General features: G+C 71.1%; 1 protein-coding gene across 1 annotated transcript in view; it reads left to right on the top strand.

Moving 5' to 3' along the window:
- Positions 1-16,051, top strand: part of KIF26A (kinesin family member 26A) — a 33,773-nt gene extending 17,722 nt beyond the window's left edge. Inside the window, 15 exon segments of the mRNA XM_070411728.1 lie at positions 4,624-4,807; positions 7,838-8,050; positions 8,497-8,590; positions 8,870-8,985; positions 8,987-9,025; positions 9,027-9,134; positions 9,252-9,395; positions 9,397-9,424; positions 9,622-9,784; positions 10,031-10,190; positions 10,676-13,394; positions 13,878-14,080; positions 14,161-14,181; positions 14,521-14,671; positions 14,959-16,051. Coding sequence (XP_070267829.1) covers positions 4,624-4,807; positions 7,838-8,050; positions 8,497-8,590; positions 8,870-8,985; positions 8,987-9,025; positions 9,027-9,134; positions 9,252-9,395; positions 9,397-9,424; positions 9,622-9,784; positions 10,031-10,190; positions 10,676-13,394; positions 13,878-14,080; positions 14,161-14,181; positions 14,521-14,671; positions 14,959-15,140 — 4,525 coding nt within the window. The 3' untranslated portion in view covers positions 15,141-16,051.
- Positions 16,052-22,650: the final 6,599 nt, after the last annotated feature.

The raw sequence follows: 22,650 nt of genomic DNA on the forward strand, positions 1-22,650 counted from the left end.
CCCCAGCTCCTGCCTGACTGGGGCCCGAGATCTGCTGCTCTTTGGGGCTGCAGCGGCCTTTGCTGTTGGGTGAAATGGGGTGCCCAGCAGGTGAACGCCCTCCTTCGTCTGTGGGGGCTGCTGCTCAGAGAGGGAAGGGCCTTATGTAGAGTCCCAGGAGATGTGGAGCTGCCGGACCCCGCCCGGGCCCTGAGGTTCCGGCTGAGCTATGCTCTGTGCTCCCGGGGACTGGGGGGCAGAGCTGTCCCCGGCCCCTATAAGTTTCTGGCCAGTGTGGGTGCCTGTGGAGGCGGCCTTAGGGCAGCACGGAACTGAAGCAAGTGCTGTCCACAGGGCTGGGCACAGCGAGAGGGGTTTTGAGGGTTGAGTAGAAGCCTGGTATTTGCCAAGGGGAGGCAGGTGGTATGCGGGTCAGGAGCTGGGGTTCTCGCTGGCCCCCAATCACCCCCCGGGGCCCCCTCAGGACCCTCTGAGCTGCTCACCTTCGTTCTGGGAGGCCGAGGTGGGGGATGTTTTGTGGGTGCCTCGGAGCCCGGGAGTGGCCTGGCACCATGCACCCCTGAGCTGGGTCCAGGTTGGCCACGGGGCTCAGTGGCCACAGCTGGGCCAGAGCTCAGCGCGCCAGCCCCCACCGGCGTCTGCGCAGGCTGGGCCTCGGGGCCGGCAGCACAATCACATCTTCTCCGAAGGCGCTGGTGACCTTGACTCCCCTTCCTGCATCCCCCACGCAGCCTGTGACGTCCCTGTTCTTCCTGCCTCCCTCCTCCCAGCGGCCTCCATTAGCGGCCTCTCCACCTGTCCGCCCTTCGGGGCCTTTCTGGGGGGTCAGCTCCCTGAAGCTAGAGGCTCAGCAGGTGTAGGGGCGGGTGCCCAGGGCAGCCTCAGTGCAGCGCCTCGGTGTCTGCCCGCTGGCGGGCACGCAGAGCAGGAGGCGGAGCTGAGGACGCCTCGCAGCCTCTGGGGACGTGGGGAGTGCCGGCTGGGCCAGGGCCAGGGTTGGGATGCTGGACCCGGTCCCGGCGTCAGGACTCCAGGCCCCCTCGGCAGCCCTGTGCCCTGATCCCCTCGACAGCCCTGTGCCCCGAGTCCCCTCAGCAGATCCTGGGCCCTCAGGGCCTGCGGGTGGCAGCTCCCCGGGTGCACGCAGATGGGTGTGTGGGGTGTGGCCGGTCCAGCAGCCTGGTGACGCCCGTTAGGAAGCCCTGGCTTGCCCGTAGCTGACCCACACCGTCTGAGCAGGCCCATGTGTCTCCTGGGCGGTCCAGGGCCTCCCCAGCCAGCTGCCTGCCTGTTGTTACCTTCCTGTGGGGAAGAGGTAATTTTCCTCTGTAAAAAGGCAAAATATGTCTCTGTTTACCTGCGTCGATGACCAGGGCTGGCAGCGAGGGGCCGGCGGACGGTCCAGGAGCCCTCACTCACGCACAGCTGCGTCCCGCGCTGCCCCTGCGTCCCGGGCCTGGCTTCCTCAGAGCCGCTGCCTGGGTGGGGGGAGGTGGGGGGGGGCGCAGCCATGTAACCGGAGTTCAGGGCAGGAGGTTCCAGCAGTCGCCTGGGCTTCAGGGCGGGCTTCCTGGAGGCGGTGTCCTAGGGACGAGCAGGCTCTGTTGTAGGTGAAGGTCCTGCTCTTTTTTTTTTGATTAAAAATATATTTTATTGATTTTTTTACAGAGAGGAAGGGAGAGGAATAGAGAGTTGGAAACATCGATGAGAGAGAGACATCGATCAGCCGCCTCCTGCACACCCCCTTCTGGGGATGTGCCCGCAACCAAGGTACATGCCCTTGACCGGAATTGAACCTGGGACCCTTGAGTCTGCAGGCCGACGCTCTATCCACTGAGCCACACCGTTAGGGCAGGTCCTGCTCTTTTATCTTCCCTACGGGCTGACCCCTCAGACTGCCGTCCGCCCCCCGCACGTCTCTCCTCCCAGCATTCCTCATGCCTGTGGGTCCCATTTTGGGGCCCCCACCCTCCACCTGGGCAGTGGGCGTTCATGGTCCCGTCTCCACCCCACCTCCACTCCCACTGCTCAGAAACCAGGTCTGTGTCCCCAAAACGCTGGAGCCCTCGAGGGTAGAGCAGGCCTGGCCCCGCAGAGGGCCCCTCAGAGCCCAGCAGGCTGGGCCAGCCGGGTGCACTCGCCCCCACTCCCAGTTCACCGGGGCCTGGCTTTCATCAAAGGAGAGAGTGCCGTCCGTCAGGGCCTTGTTAGCGCAATGATGCACCGCTGACTCGTGTGGTGACGGAGCCTGAGGGAGCGGACTGGGCCGGGCAGGCCGGGTGCAGCTCCCCGCCCTCAGCCCTGCAGGCCCGGCGGACGTTGGCCAGGGGAGAGGCACCCCGAGTTAGGTCACCCCGTGGGCGAAGACGCCCGGCCAGTAACATTCCAGACTCCGGCGCTGGCAGGACCTCAGAGGACCGGCCCTGTGTCTGCGCAGGTGGGGCCTGGGCGTGTCCGGGGGAAGGACACCTCCCTGCGCTGCATGGCTGGGCCGAGGGGGCCCGGGGCGGAGGTCCGTGCTCAGCTCCTGGCTGGGCCGAGGGGGGCCCGGGGCGGAGGTCCATGCTCAGCTCCTGGCTGGGCCGAGGGGGGCCCGGGGCGGAGGTCCGTGCTCAGCTCCTGGCTGGGCCGAGGGGGGCCCGGGGCCGAGGTCCGTGCTCAGCTCCTGGCTGGGCCGAGGGGGGCCCGGGGCTGAGGTCCGTGCTCAGCTCCTGGCTGGGCCGAGGGGGGCCCGGGGCTGAGGTCCGTGCTCAGCTCCTGGCTGGGCCGAGGGGGCCCGGGGCGGAGGTCCGTGCTCAGCTCCTGGCTGGGCCGAGGGGGGCCCGGGGCGGAGGTCCATGCTCAGCTCCTGGCTGGGCCGAGGGGGGCCCGGGGCCGAGGTCTGTGCTCAGCTCCTGGCTGGGCCAAGGGGGCCCGGGGCGGAGGTCCGTGCTCAGCTCCTGGCTGGGCCGAGGGGGGCCCGGGGCCGAGGTCTGTGCTCAGCTCCTGGCTGGGCCGAGGGGGGCCCAGGGCGGAGGTCTGTGCTCAGCTCCTGGCTCCCAGGGGGTCGCAGAGGGTCGGAGCCCTCGGGCCCCGCACGGCCAGCCCTGCCCTTGGTCCTGGCCTCTGTGGACTGGAGGCTTCAGTGTCCCCTGTCCTCCCAGGCGCCTCCCCTATCGGCCAGGCATCCCCCCAGCCTCCTTGTCCCCAGAGGCTTGGGGGTGTGGGTCAGGATGCTCTGCCCCCACAGCCTCGGGGTCCCTGTTGCACCTGGGGGTGCAGGGAGCCAGCTTAGGGCTGGGGCACACCCCCCTGGCTGTTTGCTGACCTGTCACGCCAGTCTGGGAGCCGAGCTGAGGCCTTTCAGCTCAGGCTGGTGCTGCCTCCCCAGGTCCCAGGGCGGGCGCCCCTGCCGGGCACAGATGGGAGGGGAGTCCACGGCTCCCTGGGCTTTACAGTCAGGCCAGGCCCCGCCTCCCTCCCACAGCTGCCCCATCCTCCCTGTGCCCCCGGGGCAGTGCCAGGCGGGGGCGGGGCTGCCTGCTGGGGGCGATGTCCTTTCTTCCCCCCCCCGCCCCCCCCCCCCCCGTACCACCGAGGGGGGTTGGCGGGAAGCTGCAGCGAAACCCATAGTGGTTGGGGTCCTGGAGAGGAAGCCGGGCTGGGCACCGGGTGGGGCATGGGGAGCCCCTGAGCTGAGGTTCTGGGATGATGACCTGATTCCCCGGGCCCAGCCCAGGTCTCCTTGGTCCCACCCTGCTGGTTACCGCCCCCCACGTCACCTGCCCAGCGTTCTCAGAGCGCCTGTCCCCCTGCCCACCTCACCTGTGCTCAGGTCAGGCTCATGGCCTCCCTTCTGCCCTTGATCTGCGTGTGGTCGTCCAGCAGGGGGGATGGGGGCTTTGAGGGGTACGGGGGGTTCGAGGGGGGACAGGGAGGCTCGAGGCGGGCGGGGAGGCTCGAGGGGTCGGGGAGGCTCGAGGGGGCTCTTCTGTGCAGGAGGCTTGGGCGGGAGTCGGTTGATATCTGCTGTGGCCAAGGGTGCCCTGCGTGGTCTGGGCCCCTGCTGAGCCCCGTGGGGTGCATCCAGGACCCCCGCCCCGGCCCCAGTGGCACTGCCTGTGCGGTTGAGGCCCCGGCACCATAGCTCACTTTTATTTCCCGCGATGACACCTCACAAGGAGGAAAGTGTCCCTGGGGCCTCTTAGAAGACAAGCCGTGTGCCGACGAGAGGAGCAGGTCCCCGCGTGGGAGGCGAGGCGGCCGGGCGCCTGGCAGCAGAGGGAGTGGCTGGGGGCCGGGCCGGGGCTGGGGCGGTGGGTCTCCGCCCTGAGAGCAGCTCTCCTCCCTCCGGCCCTTCGTGGGGGCTCCCCCTGTGTGCACTGGCTCGTCAGGGCCCCACACCCTAGAGATGGGGAAACTGAGGCAGGGAGAGACCGAGTCAGCGTGCTGGGTCCTGGGGCCTGCGAGTGGCTGGCGGGTCCTGCGCCCCAGCAGCCGTGGGGCAGGTCTGAGGCAGCCGGGCGGGTGGGGGAGCCCCGGGCCCCTGCTCACGGGGAGAAATGAGGTTGGGGCGCTCAGAGGCATTTAGGGCCCGGTGCTGGGCCGGCTCTGAGCCCCCGCCCGCCGCCTGTCCCCCCCCAGGGCCGCCCAGAAGCTCAGCCTGGTCAAGCGCAAGAAGCCCCGCCCGCCGCCGGCCCCCGCCCGAGGTGCCCCCACCTACCCCACGGACTTCAGCGGGGTCCTGCAGCTGTGGCCGCCCCCCGTGCCCCCCTGCCTGCTCAGGGCTGCCTCCAAGGCCAAGGACCACCCCAGCAGCGCCGGAAAGGTAGGCCTGGCCTTGACCTGGGGTGACCCCTGCAGGGCTTCTGCCTCCTTCCCCAGGGTGGGGTACACGCGGGAAGACTGAGGCCCAGGCCAGCCTCGCTGGCTCCAGGTGGTGGCCGGGAGCCTGGGAGACAGGGTGGGGTCCGGGAAACGGGCGCGGGGCCCCAGGGCTGCGTGCTGGTCTCAGTGTGGGCCGGACAGCCAGGGCGTCCTGGGACCAGGGCTTGGGGTCTGACCCCAGGAACCCCTTGGCCTCGCCTCTGTTGGGGCTGGGGGCTCTCCCGTCAGGGTAAAGGGGGAACGTGCTTCGGTTCAGATGGGAAAACAGGCCCACAGGGGAGAAGGGCCGGGCCCCTGGCTCTGAGCCCTGGGCCCCCGGGGTGGCGGGTCACGTGGCGGGTCACGGCGCCGGGCCCGATCAGGACTCTGTGCGTGCGGGATCCGTGCGCACACTCGGGTTCATGCCCATCTAGTGAGCTGGGCCCCTGTGCCCGTGGAGGCGTGGCATCGGTGCCGCCGGGAGCTGTGGAGGGGGCCCTGAGCCCCCCCGGGCCAGGGGGAGGCTGCAGGTGGACAGAGCAAGCTGGCTCTGGGGAGAGGCTACCACACCCCGGGCCAGGCTTTGACCTTGGCCTGGTCTCTTGGCGTCTCTCTAGCATCTGGGCTCTGTCTGCAGGCGGGTGGTAGGGACGGGCTGGGTCTCAGGTGGGTGGCTGAGGGTTCTCACCACCAGGCCCCCCCTCCTCCTGGGCAGGGTCCTCCCTTCTCTGTGGGTGACCCCCCCTCACCCCCCCAGTCAGTCCTGTCACCGCCCACCCAGGGCCCCTCCCTGCCTGTCACTGCCTGTCATCTGCGCCAGCGTCACCTTCAGAAGTGCCTCCTGAAGGCATTTAATGTTGTCGCAGGAAGAAGCTGGGTTAGGCTCGATCCTGACGTTAATGTGCCACTGACGGTAATTCATCACCTCGCCGGCACGTGGGCGCGCCCCTCCCCCTCGCTGGGCCACCCCTTAGGAGAGGAAGCCCCTTTCTTATGCAGAATACGTGTTTCCTCGCCACAGCGATCGGGCTTTGTACTGTCTGGACCTTCTGCTCGCGGCCTGGGCTCCCGCGGCCGAGGCAGGGTCCCCGCGGACAATGGCCGGGCCGTGAGCTGGGCCGCGGCTGCGCGAGGGCTCTCCCGCCAGGAGCGCCTGCAGTGGCCGGAGCTCACGCTGAACAAAACGGCCCCAAACGACTGGGCAGAGCACACGGCGGCCGCTTGGCCGCGGCGTTTGGAAATGAAATAGTTGTGTTCGGTGGCCGGGGAATAAAAAATCGATTTGGGCTAATGGAGCCGGTGGAGGAGCCGCAGGAAAGTGCCCGCGTGTCCCCGAGGACGGGCACGCTCCTTCCTGGGCGGCTGGGCACATCGCGCCCCACGCTGGGGGCGGGGGGGTGGCCGTGGCGCCCACGTGTACTGCCCACGGGAAACCTTTGCGGCGTGATGTATCTGTCACTTACAATTCAGTCCCTGGAAAGTAGCGGCTCCGAGAAGAGTCTGGTGATTCGGTTTTCGCTGTGGTGGAGCCCGCGGGGCGGGACCGAGGGGCCTCCCCAGGAAGCAGGGCCTGGCTCAGGGGGGCTCCCCCATCGGGACCTTGAGGGGCGCAGGCTGTACAGGGGCGCCTGTGGGGGTGGCTTCGGCAGGTGTGGCATCTCGGTTCCCAGGCCTCCGCCCCGGCCTCCCGTTCCCGCGCCCGAGGGCTGGGCCGGCCTCCAGGATGCTGCCTCCCGCAGGGCACCGTTTCTGCATCTGTGTTTTGTGTTTTCGGAAACTGGCAGAGGCCGCCTGGCCGCCTGCAGGCTGCGCTGGACCACCCTGCTCTGCCCCTCCCTCCCTGCCCGGCCTGTCCGGGCTCCCCAGGCTCTTCACTCGCCCCCCCACCCCTCACCCCGAGGCCTCAGGGTTCTCTTCTCGGGCGGGGCTACCGTGTTCTCTTCCTCCCGCCTGTCCGCTGGCTCTCAGCAGCCAGGACCCCGCCTGCGCCCAGGGTGTCCAGAGCCGCCCAGGCATCTTGCCACAACTCCACCGCCTCCTCCACGTCCTCTGCCTCCTCCGGCTGCGTGGCCTCTGCGCTCGGCCGGGAGGGAGGAGGGGCCCCAGGGGAGAAAGGCTGCACTGAGACATCGGGGGGTGCTGGGGGGGGGGGGGGGCTGCGCTCCCTTCTTAGCCGGGAGTGAGCTGTGCTCCGGGCTGAGCGCCTCTGCCTTGGGTCCCGGCCCCAGTCCAGGGGGTCCCTCCACCCACTGCGCTTAGTTCCCGAGCTGGTCCCCACATCAGGAGTTGGAGGGGCCCAGGGGGGCCTGGCTGCCGCCTCCTCCCCTGTGGGGGGGGAGCACAGAGATGGGCCCTGCTGGGAGGGGCGTGGGCCAGCATCTTTCTTTTGAGGGGTTGCCGCCCCCTCTGCTGGCCTCTCCCTCCCTCCCTCTGCCCTCAGATACGGGTTGGGGTTTTAGGAGACCACTGTGACCCCAGCTGACCTCTCTGAGCTCCAGCCTAGGGGGCTGGGTCGGGGGGTCGCCATGTGGCCGCCCCACCAGGAAGCTGGCCGAGCTGTGGGTGGGTGTGGGGTTGACTTGCTTGCAAATGTTCTGAGCCTCTGGGGTCCCCTGTTCTGCACTGAACCCCCATCGAGGGCAGGCACGGTCACTGGGTTCAGTCCCTGCACTCTGTCCCCCTGCCCACGGGGTGTCCAGAGCCTGCCCCCTGTCCTGGCCTCGCCGCCCCTGCCCCCTGTCCTCCCGCCGTCCCGTGGCCCCGTCCTGTCCAGGGCCCACGTGCTCAGCCCCGCGCTCTGCCTGCCCCGCTGACCTCCCCGGGTTCTGGCCTGGAGCAGGGGTGCGGGCCTGTGTTCCTGCGGGGGATCCCCAGCCCAGGCTGGGCCTGCTGTCCCGACCTCCCTGGCTCTGCCCCCCACCCCCACCCCCTCGTAATGAAGGGCACCGGGAGGGAGGGTGGTGCTCAGAGGCCGGCCCACCTGCCTCCCCAGGTGAAGGTCATGCTGCGGGTCTGGCCCGCCCAGGGGGCCCAGCGCTCGGCCGAGTCCACGGCCTTCCTGAAGGTGGACCCGCGGAAGAAGCAGGTGACCCTCTACGACGCGGCCGCCGGGCCCCCAGGCAGCGCGGGCTCCCGGCGCGCGGCCACCACCACGGTCCCGAAGATGTTCGCCTTCGACGCCGTCTTCCCCCAGGACGCGGAGCAGGTGAGCCTGGGGGCCGGGCCGGGGCGTGGTGGGCGCAGGGCGGGCCCGGGTGGTTCCCTGCTTCTGCCGCCCGGCCTCTCGGGTCTCCACCGGCTGCGGGCCCGGCTCCGGGCTGTTTGCCAGGGAAGCACCCACCCTCCTCGGGGGCTCTTGGACCCGCGTGTCTGGCCCTGGATGTGCCCTGTGCCTGCTGGGACCACGCGTGTGCTGTGGTCTGGGTCCCGGCTGGGTTCCCCATGGCACTGTGACCCCTGCGGGCCTGGCAGCCGTGTGTCCGGCCGGTTCATGCTGCGTGTGCATCCGAGTCCTGTCTGTGTGTTCTCTGTGCACAGAGCTCTGTCCTGGGTCTGTGTGCGCCAGCCTGGCCACCCTGTGACGCGCGGACGTGGAGGGAGGCGGGTGACGGGTCCGTGACTCCGGGGCCCGCCTGACTGTTCCTCCCCCAGGCCGAGGTCTGCGCGGGCACCGTGGCCGACGTGCTCCAGTCGGTGGTCAGTGGGGCTGACGGCTGCATTTTTTCCTTCGGCCACACGAGCCTCGGTGAGCGCCCCCCGTCACCCACTCTGCAGTCCCTGGGCCCTGTTTCTGGAGGGGAGAGGGCGGGGGGTATCCCACATGGGATGGCCGACTCGGGAGGAAGCTGAAACCCTGCAGGCATGGGAGACGGGGCCTGGGAGCGGGTGGGGGAGGCCCCTGGGTCTCAGCGAGAGCCCCTGAGAGGCCCGGGCAGGGCCAGCGAGGCAGCCGCCAGGTCAGCGGGGCTCCGAGGGCCCGTCCAGCTGAGCGCGAGGGGCCCTGACCCGTCGGCCTGGCCCTCAGGCAAGTCCTACACCATGATCGGGAGGGACAGCTCGCCCCAGAGCCTGGGCGTCGCGCCCTGCGCCATCTCCTGGCTCTTCCGCCTCATCGACGAGCGCAAGGAGCGGACCGGCACCCCGCTTCTCCGTCCGCGTCTCGGCCGTGGAGGTGTGCGGCCCGCGACCAGGGCCTGCGGGACCTGCTGGCCGAGGTGGCCTCGGGCAGCCTCCAGGACGCGCAGTCCCCGGGCGTGTACCTGCGGGAGGACCCCGTCTGTGGGGCGCAGGTAGGCCACCACCTCAGCCGTCGTCGTGGGGGGAGCAGGGGCGGGCGGCCCGGGAGGGGGGCGGGGGCCGCGTCCTGGCCCGGAGCCACTGAGGCCCCGTGTCCTCCCCCGGCCCAGCTGCAGAACCAGAGCGAGCTGCGGGCGCCCACGGCCGAGAAGGCGGCCTTCTACCTGGACGCGGCCCTGGCGGCCCGCAGCGCCAGCTGCCCCCAGGACGCCCGGGGCTCCCACATGCTCTTCACGCTGCACGTCTACCAGTACCCGCGTGGAGAAGTGCGGCAAGGGCGGAAGTAGGTGCCCCTGTGTCCGCCGCGGGCTGGGGTCGGACGCGGGGCCGGACGCGGGGGTCGGACGCGGGGCCGGACGCGGGGTCGGACGTGGGGCCGGACGCGGGGTCGGACGCGGGGCCGGACGCGGGGTCGGACGCGGGGTCGGACGTGGGGTCGCCGTCCTGGTCGCGCCTCACCCACCTGCCCTGTGGTTTCAGTGTCCGGGGGCCGCAGCCGCCTGCACCTCATTGACCTGGGCAGCTGCGAGGGGGCGCCCAGCCGGAGCGGGGAGGCCCCCGGGGGCCCCCCGAGTCTGTCCCTGTCGGCCTTGGGCAGTGTCATCCTGGCCCTGGTCAGCGGAGCCAAGCATGTGCCCTACAGGTGAGCCGGAGGCCTCGGGCGCTGGTGGGGGAGCAGGTGCGGGCCGGGCAGGTCCCTGTGTCCGGCCCGAGCGCTCTAGTTCTGTGGCTCCGCCACCTGAGGGGCCTCACTAGCCCAGGCCTGGAGGGGTCCCCAGCACCCCGGGGACAGAGGCGGGTGGCAGAGCCGCCCCTGGCGATGCAGGCAGGGCCCTGGCAGCCCCGCGCCCTGCGCCTGGCCGGCCTCTCACCCTGACCCTCGGCCCAGGGAGCACCGGCTCACCATGCTGCTGCGGGAGGCCCTGGCCCCCGGCTGCCACGCCACCATGATCGCCCACGTCTCCGCCGCCCCAGCCCGCCACGCCGAGACGCTCAGCACCACGCAGCTGGCTGCCCGCATTCACCGCCTGCGCAGGAAGAAGGTCAAGGTCGGTTCCCTCTCTGCCTGCCCCTCCCACCCGAGGACGTGGGTCCCTGTCCTGCCAGGGCCTCTGTCCCACACCCTGGGGGACCTGAGACTCCCCGTGGGTCCTGGGGACACGGGGCTACACCCACCTGCCATGGCCAGAGGAGGCAGGCCTTCCGGCTGCCTGGCCAGGGTGGGTGGGTGGCTGGGGCGTTCCCCGGTGAAAGGGCGGAGGGAAGCCGGAGGGACCTGGGTCTGGGTTGTGGCTCCGAAGTGTTGGGCAGGGGCTGTGGGCGCCGTTCTCGCCTCCCTGGTTCGGTTCTGGCCGTTCCTTGGACGTTGCTGAGGTTTGGGCTGGGCTTGTGTCTGAGGCGTGGGTCCCCCACGCTCGGCGGGACCGGCGGGTGGCTGCTGATGCCCTTCATGAGAGCGTGTGTGCAGCTGGGGTGCGTGGGGGCAGGAGGAGCCGTGTGGGGACCGGCTCACACCGGCCTGCTCTGCCCCCAGTATGCGTCCAGCTCCTCCGGGGGGGACAGCTCCTGTGAGGAAGGCCGCGCCCGCCGCCCCCCGACCCTGCCTCCCTTCCATCCCCGCTCCGGGGCCCAGGACCCCGGCCGCCTGGCCCCCAGCTCGCCCGGCGACCCCGACTACTCGTCCAGCAGTGAGCAGTCTTGCGACACGGTCATCTACGTGGGACCCGGCGGGGCGGCGTTGTCGGACCGCGAGCTCACGGACAACGAGGGCCCGCCCGACTTCGTGCCCATCATTCCGGCGCTGAGCCGCCGCTGGCCGTCCGGGGGCCCGCGGGACGCCGACCACTTCCGCTGCAGCACCTTCGCGGAGCTGCAGGAGCGGCTGGAGTGCATCGACGGCAGCGAGGGCCCCCCCGGCCCAGCCCAGGGGGACAGGAAGCCTTCGCTGCCCGAGGCCGCGGCCCCCAGGATGGCCGTGGGCACCCCGCTGGCCGCCAGCACGCCTCACAGCAGCCCTGGCCCAGACCCCCACCGGGGCGCGTCGGAGCCCTCCCAGGCCACCCGGGACCTGCGGGAGGACGGCAGCTCTAGGCCTGAGCTGCTGGGGCCAGGCAAGGTCACAGGCGGCGGAGGCAGGAGGCCACTGCCCAGCCCGGCCCCTCCGCCACCTGGGAAGCTGGACGCTGGCCGAGCCCCCGACCAGCCCGCGGACGGCGCGGTCCGGACACCCCCGGTGGGCATGAGCGGACAGGGGGGCCACGCCCGCCCGTGCACGCGGGGCCTGCTCACCACCACGGTGACCCTGCAGCAGCCCCTGGAGCTGAACGGCGAGGACGAGCTGGTGTTCACGGTGGTGGAGGAGCTGGCCCTGGGCGGGCGCCCCGCCAGCCTCGCCAGCCTCAGCAGCGACTGCTCCCTCCAGGCCCTGGCCTCGGGTTCGAGGCCCGTGAGCATCATCAGCAGCATCAACGACGAGTTTGACGCCTACACCGCGCAGGCCGCTGGCTCCTCCAGCAGCTCCCGGCTCAGCGAGCTCAGCGCCTGCACCCCCAGTCGCGGCCCCACCCCGCAGCCGCCCTCGCGAGCCAGCCCGGACCCTTTCAGCCCCGACTCAGCAGGGCCCGGCCCTCTGGGCCCCCCGATCCCGGACAGCCCCCCGGAAGACGGCGACTTGGGGTCCTCAGAGTGCGGCAGCCCGGACGGTCCTGGCCCCGTGGCTGCCGCGGCCTCGGTTCGGCCGGGCAGGGAACCCTGGGCCGGATCCTCACACGGGGCAGCCCCGGCGCAGACCATCCACGCCAGCCTTCCCCGGACACCCAGAGCTACCTCCGCCGCCAGCCATGCCGGCTGCTCGCGCCTGGCGCTGAGCCCGCCGGGCCCCGGAGACCTGTTCGAGGACCCCTGGCTGCTCCGGGGGCACGAGTGTGGCCCGCTGCAGGGGCCCGCGGGCAGGATGCCCAGCCCGGCCCCTGTGACGCCTTGCTCCCGGAGGGTGGTGGATGGCTGTGAGGTGGCAGCCAGGGGGGCCCCCAGGCCCGAGGCCGTGGCTCAGATCCCGCCGCTGCGGAGGGGGGCCACCACCCTGGGCGTGACCATGCCCGCCACGCCCTGCGGGGAGGTCCCAGCCGAGGCAGCGGCTGGTCTGGGCAGCGCAAAGGCCGCCCCCAGCAGCAAGAAGAGTGTGGCTCCCAAGGGGACCCTGTTCCCCAGGCCCGGCGGCTCCGCGCCCCCGGCCCCGCCCGTGCGCAAGTCCAGCCTGGAGCACAAGGCCGGCCCGGCGCCCGCCCCTCCCCCGGCCGCGGCCCTGACCAGACCGGGGGCTGCCGCCTTCTGCCGGGGGGAGGAGGAGGCCAGGCCCAGCGGCCGGGCCGACCACTGCGTCTCCAGGGCCGCGTCCAGCCTGAAGGTCCGGGCGGGCAAGGCGGAGGCCTCGTGCCGCCCCCCCACCCACGGCTCCCTGGAGCGGAGCGAGGGGCTGGCGCACGGCAGCGGCAAGGCCCGGGAGGCCGCCGGGAGGCCCGCTCGGGCCGTGCCCAGGTTGGGTGTGCCACCCACCAGTGCCCCGCCCGGGCCCGCTCCTGCCTGCAGGGGCAGCCCGGTCAAGGGCGTGGGGCTCCCCAAGTCCCCAGCTGGAGGCAGCAAGGGCCGCAGCCTGGCTGCCGGCGGGTCGAGGGCTCTGGGAGCGTCCGCGAAGCTGCTGGCCCCCGTGGCAGGCAGGAACCCTGGCAGCCCTGTGGCAGGACCTAGGGCAGCTCCCCGGGTCCCCCCGGGCTCTGGCGCCAAGGCCGGCCGGGGCACCATCATGGGCACCAAGCAGGCGCTCCGGGCCGCCCACAGCCGCGTGAACGAGCTGGCGGCCAGCGGCGGCCCCGGCCGAGGCAGCCCCTCCTGGGGCTCCGCCGACTCGGACAGTGGCAACGACAGCGGCGTGAACGTGGGCGAGGAGCGGCCGCCCGCGGGCCCCACGCTGCCCTCGCCCTACAGCAAGGTGACGGCCCCGCGGCGGCCCCAGCGCTACAGCAGCGGCCACGGCAGCGACAACAGCAGCGTGCTGAGCGGGGAGCTGCCGCCCGCCATGGGCCGCACGGCGCTGTTCTACCACAGCGGGGGCAGCAGCGGCTACGAGAGCATGATGCGCGACAGCGAGGCCACGGGCAGCGCCTCCTCCGCGCCCGACTCCATGAGCGACAGCGGGGCCGCCTCCCCGGGCTCCCGCGCCCGCAGCCTCAAGTCCCCCAAGAAGAGGGCCACAGGTGGGTGTGCTGCCCGCCCGCCTGGCACAGCCTCTGCAGTTTATAGACACGCCCGGTGTGCCCGTCTCTGCCCCAGAGGGTGGCTGCACGGGTCACCCTGATGGAGAGGACCTGGGTTTGGGGTCGGGGCCCAGCTGCCTGGAAGCTCCTGCCTCCATCCCTTGGACCCTCTGTCTCTGGGGCCCTGGAGGGGGGGCTCGTTCCTCACACTGTGGTGTGGGGGGGGCCCAGCCATTGGCTGATGTGTGGGAGGGGCCGCATGGAGTGCCGAGCTGGGTGGGACAGCGGTGGGGAGACGGGCCTGGCTTGGGGGTCTGTGAGGGCAGGGAGCTCGGACGCGGTACGGCCAATCGGTGCTCGTTAGCAGCCGGGACTGAGGCCGCATCTGCCCCGCGGGCAGCCGTGGCGGGCAGGCCTGGTCTGGGCCTGTGCTCTCCCCGTCGGGACCCGGCCAGGGACTCACCCGCGCCCGCTCTGTTCCAGGCCTGCAGCGCAGACGGCTGATCCCCGCCCCGCTGCCCGACGCCGTGGCCCTGGGCCGCAAGCCCAGCCTCCCCGGGCAGTGGGTGGACCTGCCCCCGCCCCTGGGCACCTCGCTGAAGGAGCCCTTCGAGATCAAGGTGTACGAGATCGACGACGTGGAGCGCCTGCAGCGGCACCGGCCGCCCCCTCGGGAGGCCCTGGAGGTCAGGGGCGGGGGCGTGGCGGGGGGCCCGGGGGGCGTGGCCGGCAGACCTCTGACCTCACCTTCCCCTCTTGTCCACAGCCCTCCCAGGAAACGGGGAAGGTAGGAAGTCGCCCTGAGCCCGTGGTGGCCCGATGCCCGCCGTGGGCAGGGGGGTGCTGGAGGGGTCCTTCGGCCTCCCCTGCTGTTCCCTGGAGTTGTGCTGGGTGGGGGTTCCCCCCCTGTGCCCACCCACCCTGGGCAGGTTCCAGATGGGCCCTGGCGGGCTGCTTGGGAGCACTGCCTGGTGCCAGCCCCACCTGAGGGCCCGGGCCCACCCCTGCCCACCTTCGAGGCCCACTGTGCCCACCCCGGCCTGGAGGGGGAGGGAGGCTCACGGGCCGGGCTGGGGTGCCGGGGGCCATGGGAGTCCTTCCTGCCTGAGACCCCACCCCCGCCCAGGGCCTGGTGTGCGCCAGTGCGCAGCTGCGGCTGGCCGAGCGCAGGCAGCAGAGGCTGCGGGACCTACAGGCCAAGCACCAGCGCCTTTGCATGGAGCTGGCGGAGACACAGGGCCGGCTGATGGTGGAGCCCGGCCGCTGGCTGGCGCAGTGTGAGTCCTGTCCCCCCCTCCCCGCACCCCCCACCCCCGCCCCTATACCCCCCGCTGGCTGGTGCAGTGTGAGTCCTGTCCGTCCCCCCCACCCCGCACCCCCGCCCCCGCCCCCACCCCCACCCCCCGCTGGCTGGCGCAGTGAGACCCTCCCCCCCTGAGGCATAGGTTGCAGGCCTCTGACCCCCTCCCCCCCGCCCCGGTTCCCTTGCCCGCCATGCGCCCCCCGACCCCCCTCTGGGAGCGCCGGACGCCCGGCCTGACCAGCTGCCTGCTGTCCCTCCCAGTTGAGGTGGACCCGGCGCTGGAGCCCGAGTCGGTCGAGTACCTGGCGGCCCTGGAGCGCGCCACGGCCGCGCTGGAGCAGTACGTGAACCTGTGCAAGGCCCACGTCATGATGGTCACCTGCTTCGACATCAGCCTCGCCACCCCGGCCGCCACCCCGGGGCCGCAGGAGGTGGACGTCTGAGGCTGGAGACCGTGACTCGGGGCGGGACGAGCAGGGCTGAGGCGGGACGAGCAGGGCTGAGGCGGGACGAGCAGGGCTGAGGCGGGACGTGGGATGGATGGAGGATGTGGGGGGGCTGGGGGACGTGGATGCTGGGGCCCCGTGCCGGACGGGGGCCGGGAGTTGATGGGCCACGAGGGCGAGGCGTGGACGGAGGGCTGAGTGTGCACGTGATGAGGGGACTGTCGCCACCCGGACAGCAACGCAAGTGCCTTTACCTGGAACTGGACTTCCCTTCCTTGACGTTTGGTGCTAAGGACTCCGGACACCAGCAGCCGCGGTGCCGGGCCCCCGGCGTGGGCGGGCGTGGCCACGGTGGCAGATGCGGCCGTGGGGTCGGCTGTGTTTGGTTCACGTGGCTGCAGGCTGGGCCCCCCGCCCCCCGGTCCCATCAGGAGTCAGCCCGTCTCCTTCCTGCTGCCTCCGCCCGCAGGCTCCTCCCGCCCAGGACCTGCTCTGTCCCCGGACCCGGAGGCAGTGCCCAGGGCCGAGCCCACGGCACGCGGCACCTCTTCCACGGCAGGAATTCTTACCAAAACCACAGCAGAGACAACCCGCACACAGGGGATGGGGTGGGGTTTGCAGCGGTTCCGTCGCCCGTGTTTTGTATCATTTTGCGATAAATGCGGTATTTGCCGTGGGGTTTGCAGACAAAGGATCTATGTTTTTACGGTTTTCTATGGCAGGTGCCCTCGGTGGGGCTCTCTGGGGCCCCCGGGCAGCATGGGGGCGGGCCGGGGCGAGGGCGTCCCCTCCACGCGGGCTGTTTTCTGACCGCGGTGCGCTTTTCGGGGGGCGCCCACCCCTTTGTACAAATGTGTAGATTTCACTTTCCGTGGCTTCTATTTGTGAATAAAGACGCATCGATTGTTCCCGCGGCTCCTGAGTCACTGGGCGCTCAGCCCTCCGAGGGGCCTGGGCTGGGGGCGGGAGGCGTCCGGGGCCCAAGGGCTTTGGGAAGCGGGGGACTCGGCCCTCGAGCCCTGCGGCACCCCCGCTGGACCAGCCGGCAGGCGGCCCCGCTCCCCGTCTCCGTCCCCAGCCACTCTGGTGCCGTGAGGCCGAGGCAGGGGACGGGCTGGGCTGGGCTGTGGGGAAACTCCTGCTGGCTCCTGGCTCTGGGCTCCTGGCTCCCGGGGTTCTGTTAGCTGGGTAAACCGAGGCAGGGGTGGGGGTGTGCCCCTGGAGGCCCCTGGTCTCCCCGCTTCGCCCCTGGCCCCTCCAGGAGAGGCAGCAGGCACCCTGAGGACACGCCGGGGCCCAGGCCCAGGAGCCGCAGGAACCCAGCCCGCTCAGCCGCCCCCGCTGGGGCCTGGGGTTGGGGCTCCTCCTGGAGGACTGGGCCCCTGCTCTGTGTAGACACAGGGCCCCTGGACCCCTTGGGGTCACTGTCCCCGGCGCCCCTCCCCTGGTATTGGGGCCTCCGCGGTCTCTCTCAGCACAATGAGCTGCTCCCAGGCCTGCCTCTGCTCCCCCCATCTTTGGGAGGTGCACCTGGTCCCCCCGCCCCCCCCCCCCCCCCGCACACCTTAACACCTCAGCCTCAGGCTGCCCCAACTGAGGCCCTGGCCACCTTGGTGCTGCCCACCCCGCTGGGTCCTGGCCTCGGGCTCCAGGCACCTCAGCCCCCCCATCTCCCCAGCCCTGGGCTCTGTGCAGCCCTGTGTCTGGGCCTCACCCTCCAGGCAGTGAGTGGGGGGCCCTCCTTGGTGGCTCTACTGCCCCGGCCCCTCCACTGGGGGGTCCCCCCTGTGTGGTCTAGCCTGACTCCCACCCCAGGGGGCACCCAGGGTGGGGTGGGGTCTGAGTCATTGCTGCTCCCCCACGTGGGTGCAGGGCGGGCCCCTGGGAGGCTGGGTGGCTGCTGAGGGGAGGAAGGAGGGAGGGAGGAGGGAGGAAGGAGGGAGGAAGGAGGGAGGGGAGGAAGGAGGGAGGGGGGAGGGAGGAAGGAGGGAGGGAGGCCTCTCATCACAGAGGGTCCAGCTCGGCCGGAAGCAGCCCAAGACCCACAGCACTTCAGTTTGCCGAGTGCCTGCCCGGACCCTCCTTTCGGCCTAAAGCCGGCCTGGTCCTCACGTGGCCACTGGCCCTTGTGGGTCAGGCTTGGAGCCGGCTGTGCCCAGCCCCCGCCCAGGCCGCCTCCTCACTGGGCTGCCGTGACCCTGGGCTGTGCGGGGGTGGGGACATGTGTGGGGCTTGCTGGGCAGTCCCTTCCTTTGCAGAGAGCAAACCCTCCCCTCCCCTCCCTTCCCCTTCCCTCCCCTCCCCTCCCCTCCCCCTCCCCTCCCCTCCCTTCCCCTCCCCTCCCCTCCCCTCCCCTCCCCTCCTTCCCCTCCCCTCCCCTCCCCTCCCCTCCCCTCCCCTCCCCTCCCCTCCTCCCCTCCCCTCCCCTCCCCTCCCCTCTGTCAATCATTGGATGAGCCCAGGGCCTGCTTCTCCCGCACACGCACACTGGAGGGGCCCTCGGGTGGATCCCCCTCCCAGCACCGCCCTGGGTCCTGGCTGGGGCCTCGCTGGAGCGGACCTGGCTGAGCTTTGGGACCGGCTGGTGGGCCCACTTCCCACAGCCTGGGAGCTGGGGTGGCGCCTGCTTCTGGAGGGAACCCCTGTCCTGGGCCGAGCCCAGGCTGCTTTCATCTGGGACATCAAAGCCCTCGGTCGGCCCTGTCATTACGGCTGGGAACCAGGACGCCCATTTTATGGATGGGAGCAGCGAGGCCAGGCCGCCCCGTGCTGCCTGCTGCGTCCGCAGGCCTCCTGCTGGGGACCGTTTGGGGAAACAGCCCCAAGCGGGCACCGGAGTCCCTTCTTCCTGGAGGGACAGAGTCCGAGCTCACAGGCTCTGGTGGACGGCGGGCGGCCAGGACCAGCCGGTGTGGGGGTGGGGGTGGGCGGGGGCAGCGGCCTGGGAGCCGGCGGAGGAGGCTGGGCCCTGCCTGGGCCGTGCGGGGACCAGGGCATGAACTGGCGCAGACGCTGTCTCTCAGCCGGCCGGCTCCCTGGGCTCCGTGCCTGCCTGACTCACTCCGCAAGTCCAGGCCTGCTCTGCACCCGCCCACCCAGGCCGGCACCCGGAGGCCGTGCGGGAGGCGGGCCAGGTGGGGTCAGGCTGGGCTGGGGCCCGTGGGGGCAGGGCCTGAGGCCCTGTCCTGCAGGCTGAGCTGACCCCACGGCCTGGGCCCTGGGGCCCACCTGTCCTCCTCCCTGGGCCTCATCCAGGCCGGGGGGCCAGGGGAGCAGCACGCAGCCTCCTGAGAGCGGCTTGGCCCGAGCCTCCTCTGTGGTCACTGCCATCAGGCGGCGAAAGTGACCACAGCGATGGCTGCGGAGAGGGTGGCATCCGTGTGGTGTGGTCCGTGGTGGGGTGGTGGCAGCAGTGACAGTGGGGACGGGACACAGAGACGGGTGAGCCTGGGAGACAGCCTGCAGCCCCTGGAGCCTGGGCCACGCTGCTGAGGCCTCAGTCCCTGCTCCTCCGGGCACCTGTCCCCGGGCACCTGTCCCCGGGCACCTGTCCCCGGCGCTGGCCCCAGGGAAGCCAGATGGGGCCTTGCCCTCTCCTGATGGTGCCCCCCTGGGAAACGGGGTGAGGTCTCAGCAGCACCTCCGTGGGCTCCCACTGGGCTGGGCCCTGCAGGTGTGGGGCGGGGCCTGGGAGGTGGAGGTGAGGGTCAGCGCCAGCGACCACCTGCCTGCCCTCCCCTCGGACACCCGGCGCCGCCCTGCGGTTGGAGGCAGGGCCGGAGGGCAGGGCCTCGTCCTCCTGTCTGTGCTGTGGGTCCAGGGCTGAGGGCTGGGTCTGCCCCCCCTGCCACCCGGGGGTGCACGGCCGTGCTCACTGCCGGCTCAGGGCCGGCTCCACCGCCCAGGGGAGTCTGAGGCCCCGTCGCCTCCTGCCGCGGGGGTGGGGGCCCCGCTCTGGGGACAGCCGCCTGCTCTGCCCCCGGGTGCCTGAGCCCTGGGCGGGGCTTGGCCCCGTGTCTGCTCCCAGCAAACAGGAAGCTGGGCGGGCGCCCCCCTCCCGACATTGTGTTCACCAGGCGGATCCCGGGTTTCCACACAGGAAGCGGGAGGCGGAGGCGGGAGGGGTCCCCGGGCTGCCAAGGAGCCGCTTCCTGTGGGTCAGGCCTGCGAGGGGGCTGGGGGGGGGGCAGCCCGAAGGCCAGAGGGCCCCTGCCCACCCGGAGCCCAGGACGGGCAGCCCAGCATGTCCTCGAACCCCTTCCCCTGGACACTGAGGCCCAGGCCAGGCGACTTCCCACCACACAGGACAGGCCTCGGGTGTCCCGCCTGCGTCCAGGGTCATCTGAGGTCCAGCGAAGGTCCTCTGGGCAGGGGAGGAGCAGAGGGCCCCTAGCACCCTCCCAGGTGAGAGCCACAAATGCCCTCCTCAGCCTCCAACAGGGGTTCTGAGCCCATCCCAGGAGCCTCGGAATGTCTTCCTCCTCCCCCTTCTGCCTCCTTCCCCCTCCCCTCCCTTCCCCTCCCCCCTCAGCCCCCTCCCTACCCCCTCCCCCTACCCCCTCCCCCTCCCCTTCCTCCCTCCTCCTCCCCCTTCTGCCCCCTCCTCCCTCCCCTCCTCCCACCCTCCTTCCCCCTCTGAAACGCCCCCACAGAGACAAGCAGAATGTCATTGGCACCCAACACCCACCCCCACCCTTTTCAGAGCCCTCTTTTATTTAATCTTTTATTTTATTTTTTTGTTGTTAATCCTCACCAGAGGCTATTATCCCATTGATTTTTAGAGAGAGGAAGGGAAGCGGGGAGAGACAGTGATGTGAGAGAGACACGTGATTGGCTGCCCCCGCACGCGCCTGACCAGGGCCGGGATCAAATCTGCAACCGAGGTGGTGCCCTTGCCCGGAATCGAACCCAGGACCCTGTGGCCCACCGGCCAGGCGGTCAGAGCCATTTTAGGGTCCTTGTCGTGCGTGGAGCCCTGGGCCTCGCCGGTGGCCCCGTCCGGAGCGGGCACCCATCACCATCAGGGCAGTGCCGCCCATGGGCCTGGCCTCGCCCGGCCTCCCCGCCCCCACGGGCACCTGAGCGCCGGGAGCGGGTCCTGGCGCCGGGAGCAGGGGCCTGGGCCCCGGGCCTCCCTGAGCTGAGCCGGCGGCAGCCCAGGCCCGTGAGCAGCCAGGAGACCAGGAAGCTGGGTGGTCGCGGGGCTGCCCGAGGCCGATGGTCCCCTCCGTGGTCGCAGAGCTCGGTGGCAGGTGAGGGCCGGTGCAGCCGCTGGCCGCTGGCCGTGGGCAGGGCTGTGGCCTAGTGCTGAGGGCACAGTGATGCCGGGGTGCCTGGCGGGCAGCCCAGCCGGGGCTGCGGGGGGTGGAGGGGCAGGGACAGCGGAGCACAGGGCGGCTCCCTCCTCGCTGAGGTCACCACGCCCGCCCTCCTGCCATCACCCCTCGGACACTGGTCAGTTGGGACACGCCGCCTCCAGTGCCAGCCCCCCCCCCGCCCCCTGCCTGCCCCTCCCCCCTGGCTCCCGCTTCCCAGTCACTTGGGAAAACGGGGTGCAGGCTATTAGCCGGGCTCCACCTGCCTTAGGAACTCCCCCCCCCTGCCCTGAGCTGCACGCGGCTGGGGTGTGGGGTGGGCTGGCCGCTGCTCTGCGGGCCCTGAGGTCCGCCTGTGCCTAGACTTCCCTCCTGTGGAGGGGGTGCCTGCGGTGTCTGCGCCGCCCAGACGTGGGCCACGGCCCCCGGGCTGGAGGAAATCCCTCCCGCTTCCCCCGCCGCGCAGATAGCGCCGTATTTCTTCAGCCTCCGCATCCGAGAGCCGATCTCCTGGCTGAGGGGCGCTCTGAACCCAGAGCCGCCCTGATTTGTGGCCGCCCGTGCGGCGGCGCTGGCATCTTTACGAGGCAGGACGGGCCTCGGCGAGGACCTGGGACAGGAGGGTGATCTACAGCCCGCTGCCCGCCTCTCACACGTGTCCCCACGCCACCCACCTGTCCACCCACCACTCACACGTGTCCCCACGCCACCCTATGCATGCACCACACATGCACTCACAAATACACACATACATGTACACACACTCACACATGCTCATACCACAAGGCATTCACATATCACTGGAACATGCACACATTTACTCACACGCACGCACATGCACTCACACACACATGATTCCTGGGCCCTTTGTCCCCAGAGCCGCTCAGCATCTGACGCTGGGCCACCCAGAGGACCTGGGTCCTGGGGTCCGGGAGGGGCTGGGCCAGGGGCTTGAGACGAGGAGGGGGGGGCAGGGCGGCTGAGAGAAGGGGCTGGGGGCCAGGTGCAGGGGGACGGAGGGCTGGGGTCTGTGATGCCCTGGGCACTCACTGGCCTGTGGCTTCTCCGGACCTGCGTGGGGTGGGTCCCACTGTGAGCTGTGGAAGTGAGAGGGGGAGAGCTCTGCCCCTGCCCCCTCCTCCAGGACACCCGGGCCCCAGTCTGGCCTAGGCCTGCGCCCCCCCTTCCTGCCTAACCCCAGGTCTCCCCCAGAGCCAGGGCTGGGAAGCCTCCTGCGCGGTGGGCGGGTGAGGAGGGCCCCATGCTCTGAGCCCAGGTGGCGGCTCCCCAGGCGGCGGCAGGCAGGGCTGTGGGCGCTGGTGTGTGGGGTGTGAAGCCGGAGCTGGAGGGCCCACAGCCGCTGGCAGGGCGGCACCCATCCTCCCCTCCCCACAAGGTGGCGAGGCTGCTCCCAGCCGCCTCCTGGAATCAGGGGCCCTCCCCCCTCCTCTCTCTGGAGGTCCTCAGTCCGGGGGGTCCCTGCTCTGCCCCTTGGGTGGCCCTGCTTCCTGCACGCTCTCCCCGGGAGCACCTCACTCCCACGAGTGACATCACGTCTCCTCGACGCTGGGGCCCCCAGATCCCACGTCTGTGGCTCCATCGGCGCCCCATCTCGCCGTGGACTCCCCAGATCTGCAGGGTGGAAACCAGAGCCCCCTGTGCCCCGGAACCTTTTCTCACTGTAATCTCCACCCCTTCCCAGAGCCTGGGCTGCCCACCCCCCCCCCGACACCCCCAAGGCCCACAGCCACACTGGGTCCCCACACCAGGCTCCCAGCCTCCGTCCTGGGGAGGGAGCAGGAAGGGGGCTCAGCAGCACCAGGCCAGCGGTCCCCTTGCTCCAAAGAACATGGTCCCGGCGCCTCTCTCTGGCATGTTTTTGAGTCATGGCTGTCCTTTTGCCGAGTTGCTTCCCGAGGGACCAGCGTGGTCCGGAGTGAATCTCATGGCTCCGGTCTCTCCGTGGGTCCCCCGCAGTGGACGGCCCGGCGAGGACACGGCCCCACGGGAGTGGGCTGCGGGCTGCCAGCTGCTGGGGACCTGCTTGGCCTGAGGTGCACAGCTGTCCCCCGACTCCGACAGCCGTGGCGGGGCTCTGGGCTGAGACCGGGGTGCGGAGGGGAGACCAGTGCCCAGTCTGCAGGTGTGTGCGAGCCAGTGGGCAGTGCTCACGTACGAACACCCAAACCTGC

This window comes from Myotis yumanensis, unplaced genomic scaffold, assembly GCF_028538775.1.
Source record: "Myotis yumanensis isolate MYYU_CA2020_CCGP unplaced genomic scaffold, mMyoYum1.0.hap1 SCAF_1, whole genome shotgun sequence".
Classification (NCBI taxonomy): Eukaryota; Metazoa; Chordata; class Mammalia; order Chiroptera; family Vespertilionidae; genus Myotis; species Myotis yumanensis.